Source organism: Scylla paramamosain, chromosome 10 (genome assembly GCF_035594125.1).
Source record: "Scylla paramamosain isolate STU-SP2022 chromosome 10, ASM3559412v1, whole genome shotgun sequence".
Taxonomy (NCBI): domain Eukaryota; kingdom Metazoa; phylum Arthropoda; class Malacostraca; order Decapoda; family Portunidae; genus Scylla; species Scylla paramamosain.
This window is the reverse complement of record NC_087160.1, coordinates 5,223,158-5,242,495: the sequence shown is the minus strand read 5'-3', so window position 1 is coordinate 5,242,495 and position 19,338 is coordinate 5,223,158. Positions and strand designations below refer to the sequence as shown.

The 19,338-nt window shown below is 36.6% G+C and overlaps 1 protein-coding gene across 3 annotated transcripts; it reads left to right on the top strand.

Annotated features, from left to right (window-relative positions):
* The first annotated feature begins 1,668 nt into the window (after positions 1–1,668).
* On the top strand, positions 1,669–18,243 carry LOC135104145 (FAD-dependent oxidoreductase domain-containing protein 1-like). 3 transcript variants are annotated; one of them, XM_064011192.1, is made up of 10 exons: positions 1,669–1,913; positions 5,304–5,936; positions 6,421–6,650; positions 10,613–10,726; positions 11,112–11,274; positions 12,367–12,512; positions 13,121–13,361; positions 13,909–14,023; positions 14,382–14,420; positions 16,584–18,243. In XM_064011192.1, exons 2-10 carry the CDS (start codon positions 5,421–5,423, stop codon positions 16,721–16,723), a joined length of 1,704 nt encoding a protein of 567 aa, XP_063867262.1. In that variant the 5' UTR covers positions 1,669–1,913; positions 5,304–5,420; the 3' UTR covers positions 16,724–18,243. The 3 variants fall into 3 exon arrangements, with proteins under 3 accessions (XP_063867262.1, XP_063867261.1, XP_063867263.1); XM_064011191.1 differs by lacking the exon at positions 1,669–1,913 and adding an exon at positions 2,983–3,178; XM_064011193.1 differs by lacking the exons at positions 1,669–1,913; positions 14,382–14,420 and adding an exon at positions 2,984–3,178.
* The last annotated feature ends 1,095 nt before the right edge of the window (positions 18,244–19,338 follow it).

The following is a 19,338-nucleotide window of genomic DNA, read 5'->3' as shown; positions in this document are numbered from 1 at the left end:
AAGAGGAAATATGATTCATCAACAATAGAAGTGAACAATATGGTAAGGGTATCTAGTTAGAACTTTCAAATTAACAGAGATGACTGTTAAACACATAAGAGATGAATGACATGGAAGAATGGTCTTAAGTTGTGCTTCAAATGTTCACATTGTCTTTCTTGTCACACTCTCATCTCTTTTGTCATTTATTTTCTTCTGTTCTAAATGTATTTGTTTGTGCTTCTTGTTGGGAGTGAACGTTTCTTATCTGCTTCCCTTGATTGTTTTATCACTGCATCCTTTCCAAAGTTTGATGAATGCTGCTTCTTTGTGTGTACCTTTGGGAAGCTCATGAAGAGATGACGCTCTGCAAGTGATGCATTTACCTAATTGTAGCTGGTAGGACTGGAGTTGTAACTACCTGAAAATCTGTTTTGAAGTATTTTTCAAATCATAATGTTGCTAATGTGCACCAAGATGCCAGATCATGCCATTATTACTTTAGTTTTCTTAACATTATTTGAACCTGTATTGATAACTAGATGTCTCTTAGATTGATCTTAAAATTATAGTTCATATTGTATAAGCCTTGCAGTTTGGTATACTGCTGTTGGTTACCATTGACTGAACCATTAGTGATGATGATTGTCACATGGATATGATTGTCAGTTTGTCAAGGTACACAAAGTTACTGCTTCTCAAAGATAGTATGGCTAGCAAAATCTTGTGCTTAGTCTCCTGCTATGCTATTAGTACTATCATGGTATTATGTATTCTTACTTTCACTGACAGCCTAAGAACTTTGGAAGAGGATGTTGTGAGCGGTTTATATCCTCAAGATGAATTGTCTGGTCCTGTTATCTTTCTAAGGTAATGGGTAACCATGATCTAGGATGGTAATTAGCAATACAATTACCATTATATGAGAGTAATGGCACCCAATGTGTGAGTATCACAAGGTGAATTATCAGTTTCACTTTGTGTTCCTGCAGTTATTTTAACTCAGTACTATGTACTTTGTAGGTCAATGAAGGAATCTGTGAGAATGTTAAAAAAATGAGTGGTGTTCATAACTACTGAATGTACACAGCACATAACACAGCAGGCATCTTTTAAAACTCTTGATGTACATGACATATTACATATAGTTTTAGGTTTTCATATCATGGTAGTGCACTTGAGGTTTAATTGAGAGAACAGCAACAGGCCAGCTCTGGCATTAGTATTGGAGTTATTGGATCAAACCAACACACAGGGTTAGAGGAGAGGCATTTTACTTGAATGTGTTGTATCTTATGCCACCCAGGAGAATAGGCAATATCACTGTTGATGTTCATTGCTTGGCAGCTCAAGTTGTGAGAGAGGGTCTCTCTCTCTCTCTCTCTCTCTCTCTCTCTCTCTCTCTCTCTCTCTCTCTCTCTCTCTCTCTCTCTCTCTCTCTCTCTCTCTCTCTCTCTCTCTCTCTCTCTCTCTCTCTCTCTCTCTCTCTCTCTCTCTCTCTCTCTCTCTCTCTCTCTCTCTCTCTCTCTCTCATGCCTTTTAACACCACACTGCCAGAGACTATAGATTATTGCTAATGCTACATTGAATTTAGACCAGGATCTTCAGGACTGTGGAGAGAGAGAGAGAGAGAGAGAGAGCAAATATGAAGTCTAGTCACTGATTTAAAAGTCAAGGCTGATGTGCAAGTAAGTGGCTAGATGGGAGCAATTGTCTGGGATTGAAGCCACAGTTGGGAGGGTGTACAAGTGCAGTAGGAACCAGCAGTCAGCAGCGCTAGCGTTGTTGTTGAGGCCAAGGAAGATACACTCATGCTTTTTTGGAAGGTGTGAACAGTAATAAATGAAGAAAAGTTGTATATAAAACCTGCATATAGTGAAGAGTCCTACAAGATTATCACGACTAGAATTCCAATTGTCTAAGTGAACAAGAAGGTAAGATATTGTGTTATGGATGGAAGAATGGCTAAGTTGTAAGGTACAGTGATCAGAGTCTTTTCTCCTGTATAAATAAGATCATCTGAAGTAGGGAGATAAAAGCTGAATTAGATAAAAAGTGATGAAATGTTTAAAAAAAATAATTCAGACTTGGTTAAAAGGACTGTAGAAGCATTGTAATAGAGAAAAAAAGCACCAATACCAAGGGACAACAAAACCAAGGAGTGGGCGACCTAAGAGACGATACAAAGCGGAACACAGATCCCAAGAAGACAGTATGTTTCGAGGACCCATAATCAAAGACCGTCCAACGTCCATGGTGTACAAAGGATTGTGTTCCAAGTCACTAATATTTTAATATCAGAGCTGACATATACGAGAATATCGAAATGCATGGTTAGAAAGAGGGAAATCTTCTTATTGTAATAATTGTTATTTTGTTGGTTTTATAAGATTGCAAACCTTATGATCACATAAGCGCAATAATTTCTTTCGTATAGAACGGCGTGTTAAAGCCCAGCCTATATAATTCTTTTGGGGGATTATTTATTTCCCTCAGTTTTCCTTGTAGTAACCATTTTTAAACTATGCTATCAAGTCCGTAATGTTCGTGGGATCAACCTTTGTACCGTCTGACCAGGGTCTGAGACCTTGCGTTTGACAATGTTCTGTGTTTTGATAAATTGTATTTTGCTGTTTGTGAAGTATTTGTGTTGTTGTTATTGTTGTTTTCTAATTTTCCACATTTCCATAAAACAGATCCTGATATATATATATATATATATATATATATATATATATATATATATATATATATATATATATATATATATATATATATATATATATATATATATATATATATATATATATATATAAATAAATAAATAAATAAATGAATATATATATATATATATATATATATATATATATATATATATATATATATATATATATATATATATATATATATATATATATATATATATATATATATCAAATGCTGATATATTACTTATTTTGTCTTCCTTATTATTGTGTGACTATCCACACTCATTATGCCGTTACATCGGCACCACAGTTGTAAACAAACAGACGACGCCGGCTGCATTACCGCCGCTGTGTCTTCCACGTGCCACCCAAGGGTTGTGTTTGCTGATAAAAACCTCTTACACCTGCAGGAAAATAATATAACTGAACATATGGCACCTTAACACACGACATCAAGATAGCATCGCTTGTGTACACATAGTGGCTGAGAGGTAGGAGACCCAGACAGAACCACCGGGACCAGTGTGACCTCTGTTGTCTTGGGAAATCTTACTCTGTTATTGTTATGTTAATGTATTTGGACTCTTGCACATTCAGGATTTTTTTTATGATCAATTGCTCCTATGAGATGGGGTGAACCCATGTGGGTTACTCAGTGGCCATGCATCACCGAGTTTTTTTTTTTCTTTTTTTTTTAATGATAAATTTGGGTATGTATTGATTATCCAGCATTTTCCTCGTTGAAGAAAGATCAAAACTTGCAAAAAAAAAAAAACATATCTCTTGTAGTTTTGTATTCAAAACCTCTGAACTCCCTTTAGCTCAGATGTGCTCTATACATATGTATTTATGTTGATATATGTAATTTCTGTACTTAGGCTTCAGAGTTTAGACTAGGTTAGGTATGGTAACTTAGCCAAACCTAAGGGCATTATTTTAGAATTACACCATCATAGTCTACAACATTGGGAATGTGATTTTTGCATACCTTACTGGGTTCTAAGAAACTGTCGCTCTGAGTTTCCATGGGAAATGCATAGTTTTTGAAGTGTTCAGCTCTTCCCCAGCAAGTGTAGGGATTTTTGGAAATGCAGAGTTTTCAGATGGCAGAGATGAAAAATGCTGATTTACTAGTAAAACAAGGGACAGAATGGTTGACAAGACAATTTTGGTCTGGTCCCACATACAATGCCAGGTTTTACTGAAAAATATAGCCTATAAATGTGAATAGATAAACATTCCTAGACACAGGCACTTCCCAAAAAATTCTCTAAACCCATTCCTAGGATAATAACATTAAATAATAGCCCCTAGAATGTTAGGTTAGGTTAGGTTAATATCCTTGGGGAGGTCCAAGGGGGTGCAGCCCCCATGTTAGGTTAGATTAGTATCCCTGAGGGGGTTGTCAAGGCTGCACCACCGAACTAGGATTTTTTGATATGGGGGACGAAATTTGCTAATAAGTTTTGTTTTTAAATTGTATACAAATATATAGCCATGTGTATAATTTTTAGGCTATATTTATCCCCAAATTTTTCCAGTTTGTCTCCCCACCCAAAACCCCACATTCCCACAAGCCCCCAATTTTGTTGTGGGGATAGGGGGATCATGGTGTAATACTAAAAATTTACCAACTTAAGTATATCATAACCCACCTTAAGTGTTTTGTATGTCTATATTTCCCTAAACAGAATGTGGCTTAATGAGTTTTTTTTTATATTGTTATGTTTAGTATTTTCTTTAGAACCTGTAATTTTTGCTTGTCCTTTGTTATTTGATTTTTTAAATCAATTTTTATTTATTTATTTTGCTAGATCTAAGAAAACATCAACAGTTGTGGCAGTTGTGGTCTTTAGTTTATATAACCCATCAGTTGACCACTTCTGCATAGAAAAATAGTTTTCTTTGTTGCTCAGTATAAAGGCTTTTAAGGTTTGAACTTGTGCCATTTAGTTTTAGTCTGATGTTTACCTGTGAAGTGGTGGGACAGCTAAAGACCAGTGAATTCAACTTAGGATGGTGATCATCTTTGCTCAGTTCATAACAAGTCACTTTGAGTGTCCTGTAAGGAAGTTCTCCTCTCACAGCTGAAGCCTTTAGATCAATCTTGAAGTGTTTAAAAAATATGAGGTGCTGCAATCCATCTTCTTTCTTAATAAATTGTGTTATTCAGTCAGTTAGCATTATATAAGCCATAAATTTAATGTCTGGAATAGGATATTATGTAGTTTAGAGCAAGAGTAAGAAGGAGAGCAGATGAAAGAGAAAAGAAAGAGATGAAAGGATAGGACAGGAAGAGTCAAGGACATATTAGAAGGGGAGTAGAAATAGTACTGAAGAACAAGGGGAAGATATTTGGGCAGATCAGCAGAGAGAGAGAGAGAGAAAGAGAGAGAGAGAGAGAGAGAGAGAGAGAGAGAGAGAGAAGCAGTAGTAATAGTAGTAGTATTCATAGTAGTAGTAGTAGTAGTAGTGAGTGTGAATAAATAGATAGTAAGAAGAAACTGGTAGGTCAGCAGTGTGATGGAAACAGGAGAGTAGATAGGGAAGGAGAGGGTATGTTAGAATGAAGCAGGTCATGACTTGTCATGTTCTACATCAATGTTTTCTTTGCAGGTCATGAGTGACTAAGTGAACACACCTCCATCTATAAGGAAAATGAAATGAGAGTGTAAATATATTAAAAGCTCATAAAAGTGTTAAGAGAAAATATTAGTAATATTTTCTACTAAAATGTTGCGTACATCCATTTCTTCTTGTGGTGTCCTTGGAAGATTGAAGACCAATGTCAGTAAACTTTATATGCTGTGCTCATCACAAGTTGCCAACTCGAGGCGCGGTTTGTCACTCTCATGTCAGACTTATGAAAGCAAAAAGGATGATGAGGATTTGGGTACAGAAAAAGAAAAGGTGGAACAGAAGTTTCGAAAGTATGAATACTCAAATCCATATGAAAGGGCTTTTGGAATATTAAAAGATGATGTTGTAAGCTTTTATAAAAAGCGCAAGAAATTCTTTGAGGACATAACAACCAGAGCACGGAGCAATGCAGAAGCTAAAGCAAAACCAGCACCCAAAAACACATATGGTTTTGAGCCCAGTGGTGCAGATGTGGGAGAAAATGTATGGCCATCTTTTTGTGATGTGCTGGTGGTGGGAGGAGGTGCCATGGGGTCCTCTGTTGCCTACCACCTCAAGGAGAAGGCACGGGGTGGGCTCAGCGTGGTGGTTGTTGAGGAAGACCCAGGTGTAAGTTATGTATACTCTCTTTGTTTTGCTTTATCGCTGTAAGCTTCACTGCTCAAACTTACGGACTAGAACACATCACTTTCTACCAGGGAATCTGTATTCTCATCCTCACATAACAGAGGAACAGAGGCATGTTATTTTATGTCTAATACTTTTCTTATACTTTTTTTTTTATATCTCTGCATTTTTTTCTTTATACTGATTGATAAACCAACCACCCAATTCATTCCATAGAGATAAAGATGTATACTGTGATTTAATGTTTTGTATATTAGTAGTACACATTATATTGATAAGCTGATATTATCCTTAATACATTACTATGGTTGAATTATTCTTTTGATTTATAAAATGTGTATATACATAAGTCAATGAGAATTTTTGTTGAGGAGCACAGCCAGGAGCATTGTGACTGTTGTAGGTAGTCAGGAATAGATGCTTTGTGTGGCTGAATTGTAGCCTCCTCTCCCACTGGTGTGTGCAGTACAAGAAGGCCTCCACGGTGCTGTCGGTGGGTGGCATCCGGCAGCAGTTTAGCATCCCAGAGAACATTCAGCTCTCCATGTATGGGATGGAGTTCCTGCGCAACATTCCTGAGCTGCTGGAGGTGGAGGGCTTGGATACCCCAGACATTCAGTTCAATCCCAATGGCTACCTCACACTGGCATCAGAGGAAGGATACGAGCAACTCAGACAAAATTATGAATTACAAATGTATGTATATCTTTTAAAAAACTTAGTTTTGTGGGTTGTGGATATGAGACAAGGATGTGCAAGGTTCCTGTGACTACTCAGTTTACTTATGAAGAGAATGCTTGTGAGACTTGGGATTTTCCTGCATATAAATTACAGTTTATCTGTAACTACCCTCTTTCCATGGAAAATAGAGCACTATCTCTGGAAGCACATATATTTATTGTTAGATGATTTGGGTTGAAGATACAAACTCCATCATCAAGAAAAGTTGTGAGGCTATTTTGTGGAAAACAGTGAGTTCTTGAGAGTAAGAGAATTTCACTGATATGCCCAACTTGTATAATGATTTTGAGTTTATTTTCTGTCCAAGCATGGGAAAGTGGAAGGAAATTATGAGAGGGAACTTTTGGAGGCTAGTTGATTGGATTAATGGACTGTGTAATGAAGGGAATGCTAGTAGGCATGGAGACATCAAGTGATGGTATAAGTAATAAAGTATTTGGTAAAATAGTTGTATTTATGAAAGTATAACATGAAAGTATAATGTGTAATGCTCTTAATACTAATTTGCTTATGTAAAGAAAATGGAGGACTGTCAGAGGTTTGTTATCCCTGGAGTTGTAAGGACATTTAACAAATGCCAGAAAATGGTGAGAGTGGTGGAAGTGTTTGGGAAAGGTTTGAAATGTTTAATAGTTATCCCATAGGAAATTGGAATATGAAATAGAATCAAAACATTACAAGACTGTTTTCATTACAAATGAAAGAAGTGGACATGTATGTGGAATAATATCAAGCCACAACTTTGATGGGCCAGTATCTCAAGTGTGGTGTCAGCATCACAAAGATCCATAGCAAATTTGAATACAAAAATTGATAAAAAATTTTAAGATTGCATTGTGAAATAATGGAGTGGATCAGGGTGAGGGATGCACAGCAAGACTAGACAATGACAAGATCAGAAGAGCAGTAAGCATGAAAATAGTGGTGTAAGATAGCAAGAGATGCAGCATTGCAACAATGAGAGAGGCTGAAGACAGTCAATTAGAGGAGAGGAGTTGATAAGACAAAAAACTTGATTCACCCTGTCTAAAAGAGAAGTATGAGTGGAACCCCCCCTCCCCCTCCCATGTGAAGCATACTCCATACATGGATGTAGAAAGCCCCTGTACAGAGCTAGCAGCTGGTGGGAGGAGAGGGGTGGAGAACTGGCAGAGACAACTCAGAATGCCTAACTTCATGGAGACTGTTTTAACTAGAGATGAGATGTGATGTTTCCAATTTAGATTATAAGTAAAGAACAGACCAAGGATGTTCAGTGTAGAAGAGGGATACAGATGAATGTCACTGAAGAAGAGGGGATAGTTATCTGGAGGGTTGTATCAAGTTGACAGATGGAGGAATTGAGTTTTTGAGGCATTGAACAATACTAAGTTTGCTCTGTCCCAATCAGAAATTTTAGATCAGAAGTCAGGCATTCTGTGGCTTCCCTATGTGAACTGTTTACCTCCTGAAAGGTTGGGTATCTATGAAAAGACATGGAAAAGTGCAGGGTAATATCATAAGCATAGGAGTGGATAGGACAAGAAGTTTGATTTAGAAGATCATTGATATGTTTAAGGCAACAGCAAAAGTTTCACCAAAATCCCTAAAAAAGGATGGCCGAGACTCAGTAAGGAAAGCCAGAAGATCACCAGTATTGGTGGAACTGATACTGGTGATCAGATAGAAGGTTGTGAAGTGATAGATGTTTAAGAATCTTCCTGTTGAGAATAGATTAAAAAACTTAAGAGAGGCAGGAAATTAAAGCAATAGGAGCAGTAGTTTGAAGGATTAGAAAGGTCACCCTTTTTAGGAACAGACCGAATATAGGCAAACTTACAGCAAGAAGGTAAGGTAGATGTTGATAGACAGAGTTGGAAGAATTTGACTAGGTAAGCTGCAAGCACGGAGGGACAGTTTCAGAGAACAACAATAGGAGGGACCCCATCAGTTCCATAAGCCTTCTGAGGGTTTAGGCCAGTGAGGGCATGGAAAACATGCGAAGGATCTTAATGGATAGCATGAAGTAGTCAGAGGATGGAAGAGAGGGAGGAACAAGCCCTGAATCATCCAAGGTAGAATTTTTAGCAAAGGTTTAAATGAAGAGTCCTGCTTTGGAAATAGATGAGATGGCAGTGCTGCCCATCATGTTGAAATAAAGGAGAGAAAGATGAAGAACCAAAGTTATTGGAGATGTCTTTTGGCTAGATGCCAGAAATCATGAGGGTGTTAAATCTTGTAAGATTTTGACACTTTCTATTGGTGAAGGAGCTTTGGCTAGTTGGAGAACAGACTTGGCATGATTCCAGGCAGAAATATAAAGTGCATGAGATTCTGGTGATGGAAAGCTTAGGTACCTTTTGTGGGCCACCTCTCTATCATGTATAGCACAAGAAGAGGCTTCCAAGGTTTGGAAAGTTTAGGATGAGATAGAGTGAAGAATGTATGTTTGCGTGCTAGACACTATCACCTCTGCTATGAGACCAGCACTCTGACATGGAATCAGTAGTCATTCTAAGAAAAATTAGGATACCTCCTCAGGTCCCTCCAATTAGCAGATGCAAAACACCAGAGGCACCTCTGCCTTGGGGGATCCTGAGAAGGGAGTTGAGTGATAGGACAAGATATAGATATGAAGTTGTGATCAGAGGAGCTCAACAGAGAAGATAGGGTGACAACATAAACAGAAGGATTGGAAGTAAGGAACAGATCAAGAATGTTGGGGTATCACCAAGATGATGAGGAATATGAGTAGGATATTGCACCAGTTGCTCTAGGTCATAGAGGATAGGAAAGTTAAAGGTTAATTCACCAGGATGGTCAATGAAGGGAGAGGAAAGCCAAAGCTGGTGGTGAACATTGAAGTCTCCAAGAATAGAGATGTTTGCAAAAGGGAAGAGAGTCAGAATGTGCTCCATTTTGGAAGTTCAGTAGTCAAAGAATTTCTTGTAGTCAGAGGAGTTAGGTGAGAGGTATACAGCACAGATAAATTTAGTTTGACAGTGACTTTGTAGCTGTAGTCAGATGGTGGAAAACTTGGAAGATTCAAGAGTGTGGGCACGAGAGAAAGTTAAGTCGTTGCACACATAGATGCAACATCCAGCTTTGGATTGAAAATGAGGATAGGGAAAGTAGGAGGGAACAGAAAAGGGGCTACTGTCAGTTGCCCCAGACACCTGTGTTTCAATGAGGAAAAGATGAGGTTTGTTGAGGAGTGATGGTGTTCTACAGATTAAAAATCATATCTAAGGTTACGAATGTTGCATAATTCTGTAAATTTTTTTTCTTTTGATAAACCCACATATTGAATTGAAGTGATAGGACTAGAGCATAGAAATAGTATATAAATAAAACAGCTGGAAAAGTTTCATAGAATAAGCTGAGAGATTAGATGTGAAAGGTAAACTACATGTTGTGCATAGGTATCTCCATGGTGTTCATGGGGTGATGTAAAGTTGTGGCCACAAGTTGAATGAGCTGCCACACTTATTTCTACTGTGTTTTGCTTGTCTTCAGTCTTGTTCTTTAATCATGTGACTGTCTCATTACTGAATTTGATAACTGATGGATTAATAACAAATCAAAGTCTTAGGTGAAAGAAAATGGTAAGCACAGTGGAAGGAAATGTTAATTGACTACTGACTGTGACAGGATAAATTACTATGGGTCATTGATGATGCCAAGTCAAAGTTTTGTTCATCAGGTTTGTGAGTAAAAGAAAATCACAGGTAAATGATAATGAAATCAAAATTTTTTGTTACCTACTGAAATTAAAGTGGGAAATTTTTATGTATTTGTTATAAAGTAGAAATATTTTAGTTGCTGCTCCCTTTATGAGTGGTGACTGATGTGTTGGTAATTGATTTGAAAGAGGATTGTCCTCTGCGACTGCCATAGGTGAAAATTTTTCTCTAATTGATATTGTGTTATTTCTTCAGAGATATGGGAGCAAAAGTGTCCTTCCTCACTAATACAGAGCTTTCCAAAATGTATCCATGGCTGAATGTTTCTGGTGTTGCAGCAGGAGTCTTGGGGAGAGAAAACGAAGGCTGGTGAGTAAAATCTGGCTGAATTTTATGGGTATGGAGCAGTATGTTATTTTATTTGTTCCATAGCATTTTAGAAATGACTTTTATGTGATATTGTATTACATCTTTTCACTATTCAAAAAGCATTTTTTTTTTTTTTTATCATTCTCAATTTAATGTACTCTAGCAGGTGATAAACGTTTCATCATGTTCCTGATTTTTCAAGCATCGTAAAGTGTATGGTGACAAGAATCACATGATGCGCAAGGTTATGAAACTTGTTAGTGAAATAAGCAAGAAAAATAATTGAGTTTGTAAGACAGAGACACAGAATTTAGATTAATATTTCTATAATTTGATGTGCATGTTATTTCAACCTTGTTGTGTCTCCTTCACAACTTCAATAAAGGTTTGACCCATGGAGTTTGTTGATTGGTCTGCAACGAAAAGCCATCTCTCTCGGGGCACACTACATCAATGGGAAAGTGACCAGCTTCTCTGGAGAGACCATGGATGACATGATTCTGGAGGGAACACAACAGTCAAACATCAAACGTATCACCACTGCTGAGGTGAGATTGTCTGTAACTGATGTGCTGCTCTTGATCTCCTTCATCAATGTAATATTTAGCAATCAGGAGCCTTGGTGTGTTAGAATACAAGATAAAGAGCTGACAAACATTTTGTATGGAACTATTAAGCACCAAAGAGGCATAAGGAGTTTAGTGCATAAGGTGTTTTTATTATGTGATTTACTTATTTATTTATTTATTTATTCATATATAGATTTATAATGTCACACCATTCTCTCTCTCTCTCTCTCTCTCTCTCTCTCTCTCTCTCTCTCTCTCTCTCTCTCTCTCTCTCTCTCTCTCTCTCTCTCTCTCTCTCTCTCTCTCTCTCTCTCTCTCTCTCTCTCTCTCTCTCTTTATATATACGAGTATATATATATATATATATATATATATATATATATATATATATATATATATATATATATATATATATATATATATATATATATATATATATATATGAAAGGAGCTCAAACTGAAGAATGAAAATAAAAGTATCAGTTGGCTTATGAAGCTGAAAGGAAGAGATGTGCTTAGTGAGGCTTCAGATCCAGGAATTGGCAGAGACTTGCAATATATTCAGTGTTCTCAAGCAAATGCACTTTGGTTCCTCCATTTATATATTTTCATAGTTACAGAGAATTTTGCTGAAGTGAGGTTGTAGGTCTAGAAAGGAGGTAACATATTTGAGGTGAAGAATAGATGAGTATGGTAGGAAAACCATGAAAGGGGAGTGAGAGAGCTGTAAAGGAACAATTGTTCATTAATTTAACTTTTTCATGACTGTCAGTTTCTGAGTGAATATGCTGAAGGAATGGACATTATTTCATTGCATTCAGGATGGTGGTGATAAGCATTTATATGCATATAAATGAGAGCTTTATCACTGTGCTAATCTTCTCTGTTTGTAATACATTACTGACTCAGCTGTGTTATGGTAGTCCATAAGTTCTATCTCATTTCTTTTCCATAATGCTTTTCAGCAATCTTAGGTGTTTTATATTGCCTTTCAATATTTTAAGCAGTTTTCTAATGCCTGTTGATTTGTTGATTTGTTTACATGTTTTCCTTACAATTCATGATCTCCAGGTGACTTTGCCCAGCGGAGAGACTCGCACCATCAACTTTGCCATCCTGGTGGCAGCCAGCGGGGCGTGGACGGGAGAGCTTGGTCGTATGGCAGGGATAGGGGAGGGGCCAGGCATCCTCAGTGTGCCCATCCCTATTGAGCCCAGGTGTGTTATTTTCCTTGTGTTTTTGTCGTTGTCATGATTTTCTTCACAAGATAAGTACCATGATACGGTTTTCTCCTTTTAAGAAGTAAAGTGTTGCCACCTGCTTGGAATTCTGTGATTGCTTAGAGGAAGTGTAGGCTAGCAGTTTTGTCTGTGCCTCTAAGAGCATTTAAGAGGTAATAATTCTTCTTGTGTGATGGAGACTGCAGGGTTGTATTGATGCACTGATTCCTTGTCTGCTCCATAAGTTTATATAGCTGATTTAATATAAGGAGCATGCTGGGATGTAAGTTAAGTCTACTTTCTCTGTCTTTGTTTCTGTTTATAAGTATGTTTTATCTGTCTTTCAATTTCTCTGTTGCTCTGTTTGCCTTTCATTACTGTACTTATAAATGAGTTATCCAAGTTTTACCGTGAGCTTCATGAATCTTGTGTGTCACGCTGAGTCCTAAATTCTTACCATCCCAACTTTCACACATTATCTCCACAAGTTTCATGCTTTTGTTATGTATGGGTTACACATTCCTACCATTAGCCTCACAGATAGTAAAAATAAATATGTACATTACATGTGTGATATGTATTGTATTCTTATGTCTATTTTGCAGAAAGCGTTACGTGTATTGTGTCCATGCCCCAGATGGTCCAGGCCTTCATTCACCCTTATTGGTTGACCCTAATGGAACATACTTCCGACGAGAAGGCCTGGGAGGCCTGTACCTGTGTGGACAGTCACCGCCTGAGGACAAAGAGCCAAACGTGGACAACCTTGATGTTGACCATAGCTTTTTTGAGGACAACATATGGCCAACCATAGCCCAGCGAGTCCCTGCATTTGAAAAACTGAAGGTACAGATAATGAGATTAAACTGTTAACATTATCATCATCATCATAATTGGTTTGAAAGACAAGCTTAACCTTTAAATCTTTAAAATCTTTAAATCTTTAAAAAATCTTTAAATCTGGCTCCAGACCTTTGAATAATGTAGATGCACCTATAGAACCTGTTGAGGACAATGTATGGTATCCTACTCATTTGAATATGGGTATATATGGTATGAGGTGAACACCACTGGCATTAGTTTTAGGTCAATGAGATGTCTCTCCCTAACCACCCATTGAGCACCAGTTGTTGCTATTATAACCACTAGATAAATCACTCTTATATGGACTTGCTGTGGTCATAATTGCCCTGGATATGTCTCTCTGCTGCTTATTTGTGATTTGGTTGGGTGCTGCCTTAAGGAACCTGATCATGGCCATCCCCTTGGGGGAAAAATTCTTAGGAACGGCTGTCAGGTGCAGATAAATAAATAATTTTTTGTTAACCCATATCTTTTTTTGTTTCTCTATTCCTAATAAGTAACCATTTACGTATCTGTTTTGGTCATTTAGCTCCACAGTTCCTGGGCTGGCTACTACGACTACAACACCTTTGACCAGAATGGTATCATTGGACTTCATCCTCTCTTCTCCAACTTCTTGATTGCCAGTGGCTTCAGTGGGCATGGTAAGACATAGTGAAGTTTAGGCTAAGTTTTGGAAAAGTATAACCAATGTAGAATATATTCATTTAGTTTAAAAGTGTATGAAATGGGACTCCAACATTCCCTTTACTTTTGTGTATTTAAGAATATATCAGTATATCTTGAATGTAATGCCCATTACTGTATATGAAATTGAAACCCAGTTATTCCTCTCATGCTTTTGTATTCAGTTTTACTCTCTTTTAACTTTTGTACAGAGATGCATAAAACATGTAGTGTTTTGAAGTTATTATGAAGTATACATTTTCTCAGTTATGAGGAAAAGAAAGTTAAAAAAATACTATTTGTGTGATGCATATTTACCTTATGACATGTGTTCAGCCCCCACACTTCCTGGAGGAGTGACTCAGCCGCTTGCAGGTAAATTGTTCACACTCCACTCAAGCTTGTGAAATTTTTATTTACTATGCACCTCTTATGAGCATGATTTTGTTATCATAGGACTATTTTACTTCCCTATAACGATTTCACTCAGTATTTAAATTTTTAAAAGGGAACATCACATTGAAAAATAGAATTATGCATAAAAGGATTGTATTTGCTAAGAGGCAGTTTCAAATGAGAAAAATATATATAATATTATGACTAAAAAGTTTATCATGAAAATGAGAAATATAAAGGAGACATATTACCTGTTTTGATCCTTTTATATTTATTTGGGAATATAAAGTTCTTGGTGAAGGCTGTCTAGACCTTGGCTCTATTTAGTTGATATTTGTGACATGGAAGGGATGTAAACCTATATATTCTCACTTGCTGAGTGTCAGAGGAATTTGTATTCACAAAGAATAAGACAAGTAAGCAAAATACTTATTTGTATTCATATTTTGTTTTTTTGCTTTGTTATAATTTTGTTTGTAACTTTCAGATTATTTTCATTTTATATTATTTTAGTATTCCGTTGTTCTATTCTATTTATTTATTTATTTTTAATGAAGGGAGCAGGTAAATTGATACAAAATAAATAAATAAATAAAGCAAATGGGGTAAAGGGAAATCTCATAGGTTGCTGATAAGGTTTTTATCTCAGTACTTACATATACTTGTACCTGCTGTGATGCTGTTGAGTAGTTAACAGCATCACAAAATCCTTAGTGCATTGTGAGTTTCTATCACATCCAGACATGTCATGGTAACTCACTCTGATATAGTATGGTTATCTGTCTATTTATCTATCTCCATCCATCCATTCATCTATCCATCTATCAGCCTATCTGTCTGTCTGTCTCTTTATCTATCCATTTGTCTCTCTCTATCTGCTTATCTATCTATCTATCTATCTGTCTGTCTGTCTGTCTGTCTGTCTGTCTGTCTGTCTGTCTGTCTATTCATCCATCCATTCATCCATCCATCCAATTATTTATTTATCTATTAGCATATCATTCTATATATCTGATGTCTGTTACAAAATCTTTTCCCAGGAGATGGCCATGATAGAAATTTAATTTGTTTTCCCTTATATTTCTTCCTTGCATGCTCCAATCACTTTTTTTTTTTTTTTGTCTTCCTCCTATCACACATAGAACTGTTCTGTGGTCCTACTCTATTGTATGTGTACATATAGAGCTGCAGAAAAGGAAGGCAGACAAGTGTGTGTATGTTTGTGTGTGTGTGTGTGTGTGTGTGTGTGTGTGTGTGTGTGTGTGTGTGTGTGTGTGTGTGTGAAATTAAATTAGACTCATAGGATCCAGTCTCCATATATTAGGTAGTCAGTCATTCCTTGAAACTCATGAATACCTTTAGTATTTATCTACATCAAACCACTTATCAGTACATAGGTACGAAATTCTGTATTTCTTTGTATCCTTCAATATCTTCAACTTTCTTGTCAAATTCCTACATTCCTGTCATTGCTGTGTACATTGCTATCTGTTCCAGTGATATCAGATTCAATTTATTCAATCTCAGCATGAACCAAAATGGACAGAATAGGGGCAATCTTTATAATTATTCTCTGTAACCTTCCCCTCTTTCTTATGTTCATCTTATATGGAGAACACACCACCACAGCATATTTTAGTCTGGGATGGTTCATTGTCACAGTTCTTTCTCATTATAATCTTATCCATGTATGCAAAGACCACTCTGATAAATGTGTGTGAATGTATGTGTGTGTGTGTGTGTGTGTGTGTGTTATATGAAAGAACAAAAGTAGTGAATGCCACACCATGAAAAAAGTGATAAATGGTCAAGGTATGATAAAAATAAGTAAGTGCACATACATACTTCACTTTGATTGATTGATTGATTGATTGTTGCTTTACTTTTATCTGCTTTTCTTTGAGATCAGCTCTTGTGTATAGGGAAGAAAAATTGTGAACAGAAATTCTGGTTTACTACCATGATGAACAAATATGGGAACAGGGACAGCCATGTGCAGGCCTAATGGCTTCTTGCAGCTTTCCTTATTGTCTTATGCTCTTATGTTTTACTAGGTAAATAAGAGATATTTTTGTAAGAAATCTACAAACTAGCGTGTGTCACATGTCATGCATTTAAAAAATAATTTATTGTATTTTGCAGGCATCCAGCAGGCACCAGGCATTGGCCGGGCAGTCATGGAATGCATAATGTATGGCGGCTACGAGACCATCAACTTGGAGCGGTTTGGCTTTGAAAGAGTTTTGGCAAAGGTTCCTCTCTTTGAGTCAAATATTGTATAGTTCTATCAGTTGTATTCTGTAATCCAGTTCAGACTAATAGGTTCTGTTTTATTTTGTTAAATTAATATTTGCGTGCCAGATAAAATTTTATCTTAATTTTAAATGCCTTTGTCATAACTTCATAAAATCATTATAGAGACCCTCTCTCTGGATCAGATAAATTTATGCCTTCACACCTAAGGTATTCTGCCTAAGGCTTACTTCACACAGTTTTTTTATTTATATATTTAATTTTTCATTTCCCATGCTGTAACAGTATTGTTTATAAATCACTGAAATGTAATGAGACTGTGCACATATGAGTCACTGCGTGCAGAAGGTGCTCAACCTGCATTTGGCCATTTTTTTGTTTTTTTCACAGGAGATTGTTGTGATACCCCTCCTTTATCATCTGGCAATAAAGAAAACAAGATTTTTTTTTATCATCCTGCCTCTTTATTTTCAGTGAACGAATTTTTGAGAGTAACGAAAAGAAATTAAAAACAAAATAATGCAAATCATAATATTCATAAGAAAATAAATTGTAATAAATACATGAAGTTTACATTATGTATTTATTCTTATCTCATTTACCTATTATTCTGTAACATTCTTTCATGCATTAGCTATTTTTAAATTCTAAGTTGTTTACATGGAGTGTAAAAAATTAAATTTTTTACACTCCAATTAAATTAAAATTAAATTTTTTACATGCAAAAATATAGAATGAAATATTAATAAAAAAAATCTCTTTAAAAGCTTTACAATGATATATATATATATATATATATATATATATATATATATATATATATATATATATATATATATATATATATATATATATATATATATATATATATATATAGGTGTTCTATGCATAAATTACATCTAGAGCAATCCTCCATCTTCTGCTCTCATATACTAAAAAATGTAAAAAAGGTTGAGCCTCTTCTGCATGCAGCACCTCATATGTCCATGTGGCAGAGATCTACCTGCCACATCTACCACCAGACTGTCTGGTGTCTACATTTTCTGCAGTGCTGCAGGTAAACTTTACCCAACAAAACTACTTGTGTGAGGACACAGCTTCCTGACACCATACTACATAGCTATCTTACTGTTTGGGAAAAAGTAAATTCTGCAGTATTCCTTCTATTGTCCATAGATAAAAAAAAATGTTGTGTAACATGGAAAGTCACAAGAGAGATCATAAATATGTAGCATGGACATTATCTTGAGCTGTGTTCTTAAGATGTTAAATTGTGACCAAGTTTTATTTTTATGCATTGTCTTTGTCTTGATCTTGTTATAAATCTGTTGTGCTGTACATCTTAGTATCTGCTGCCCTTCACTGATGTATATTGTGATTACCTCAAATACAGGTCATAGGCATTATATGGTATGAAAGATCTATCTATTTATGAACTAGGATGGCAATCCCATGTGGTGTGGACCAGACAAACCACCACACACACACACACACACACACACACACACACACACACACACACACACACACACACACACACACACACACATCATTCAAACCCTTACCCCTTTCAATCCCTGGTGGAAAGGGATAGTCTTGTGGACCACCACAGTAACTCAGGCATAGTGCAGCTAGCCACATAAGTACTTCATAGCAAGCTCTGACAGCATACACTTGTAGAAGATAGTAATAGATTTTGTCTAACAGTCTGGAGTTTTACATATTATCAATATAAATATTCATGAAAAGTGTTGAGCAGCCTATGACCCCTTTCACACTATGTGGTTTCTTGCTGTCTTGGTGCAACTACCAGATCGGAAATGCCTGCAATTGCTGCCTCACAATCATCCAGCTGTCACTCACATTGAAACCCAGCTCTCTTCCCAGTTTGCAGCAACAAATACTATGGGATGAATCATAGGAAATTCCTGTGTCCATATTTACTACACAGAAAGAAAAAGTAAAGACAAGGACAAATTTACTGGGTGCACCCATTGAATATACAATGAAGTGTGGTGGGAGCATTTACAACGCTATTTGAAGGATTAAGAAAAGATCATGGCGAGTTCTTCAGTCACTTCAGAATGTGACAAGCAACATTTGATGACCTCCTTTGGGTCACAGGAAACTTCTATTCATGCAGCAACAGTCTTATCTTGACTTTTATACTCCTCCAGGGTTTTATCCCACAAAACAGGCCTCATTTCTACCCGCCATATTAAATGTTCAATGTCAGTAGCTTGCTCCATTGTCAGAGATAAATCTTGTGGAAGTGCACTAGATATGTTTGTCACACGATGTCTGTGTGGCTACTAACTGCATAGTGTGAAGACTTCTATTTAAATTTAGAGCCCACTGTCACCACACATGTGTACGGTACCAGACAAGATCAGTGGGATGCTGCAACTGCATCTGGGCCTGGACCAGTCAATCACCTGCAGCCACACAGTGTGAAGAGGGACATACGAACTAACAGTCAACTGCTGTGTCTGGGTCCTGACCGCATTTAGATGTGGCAAGAAACTATATAATGTGAGGGGATCATAATTTATACCTTGGAGAACAAACATTGACAGACAGTCTGCTTTACATAGAATTATTTCTATATGTCATTAGTTTAGCAAGTTATTTCAGACCAAGAGCT

What these genes read in the sequence shown, in the direction of transcription:
- LOC135104145 (XM_064011192.1), top strand. Translation starts at nt 5,421, where the DNA reads ATGTTGCGTACATCCATTTCTTCTTGTGGTGTCCTTGGAAGATTGAAG. An exon ending in AACGTATCACCACTGCTGAG is followed by an intron (nt 11,275 to 12,366) that starts GTGAGATTGTCT and finishes CATGATCTCCAG; the next exon opens with GTGACTTTGCCCAGCGGAGA. An exon ending in CCCATCCCTATTGAGCCCAG is followed by an intron (nt 12,513 to 13,120) that starts GTGTGTTATTTT and finishes TCTATTTTGCAG; the next exon opens with AAAGCGTTACGTGTATTGTG.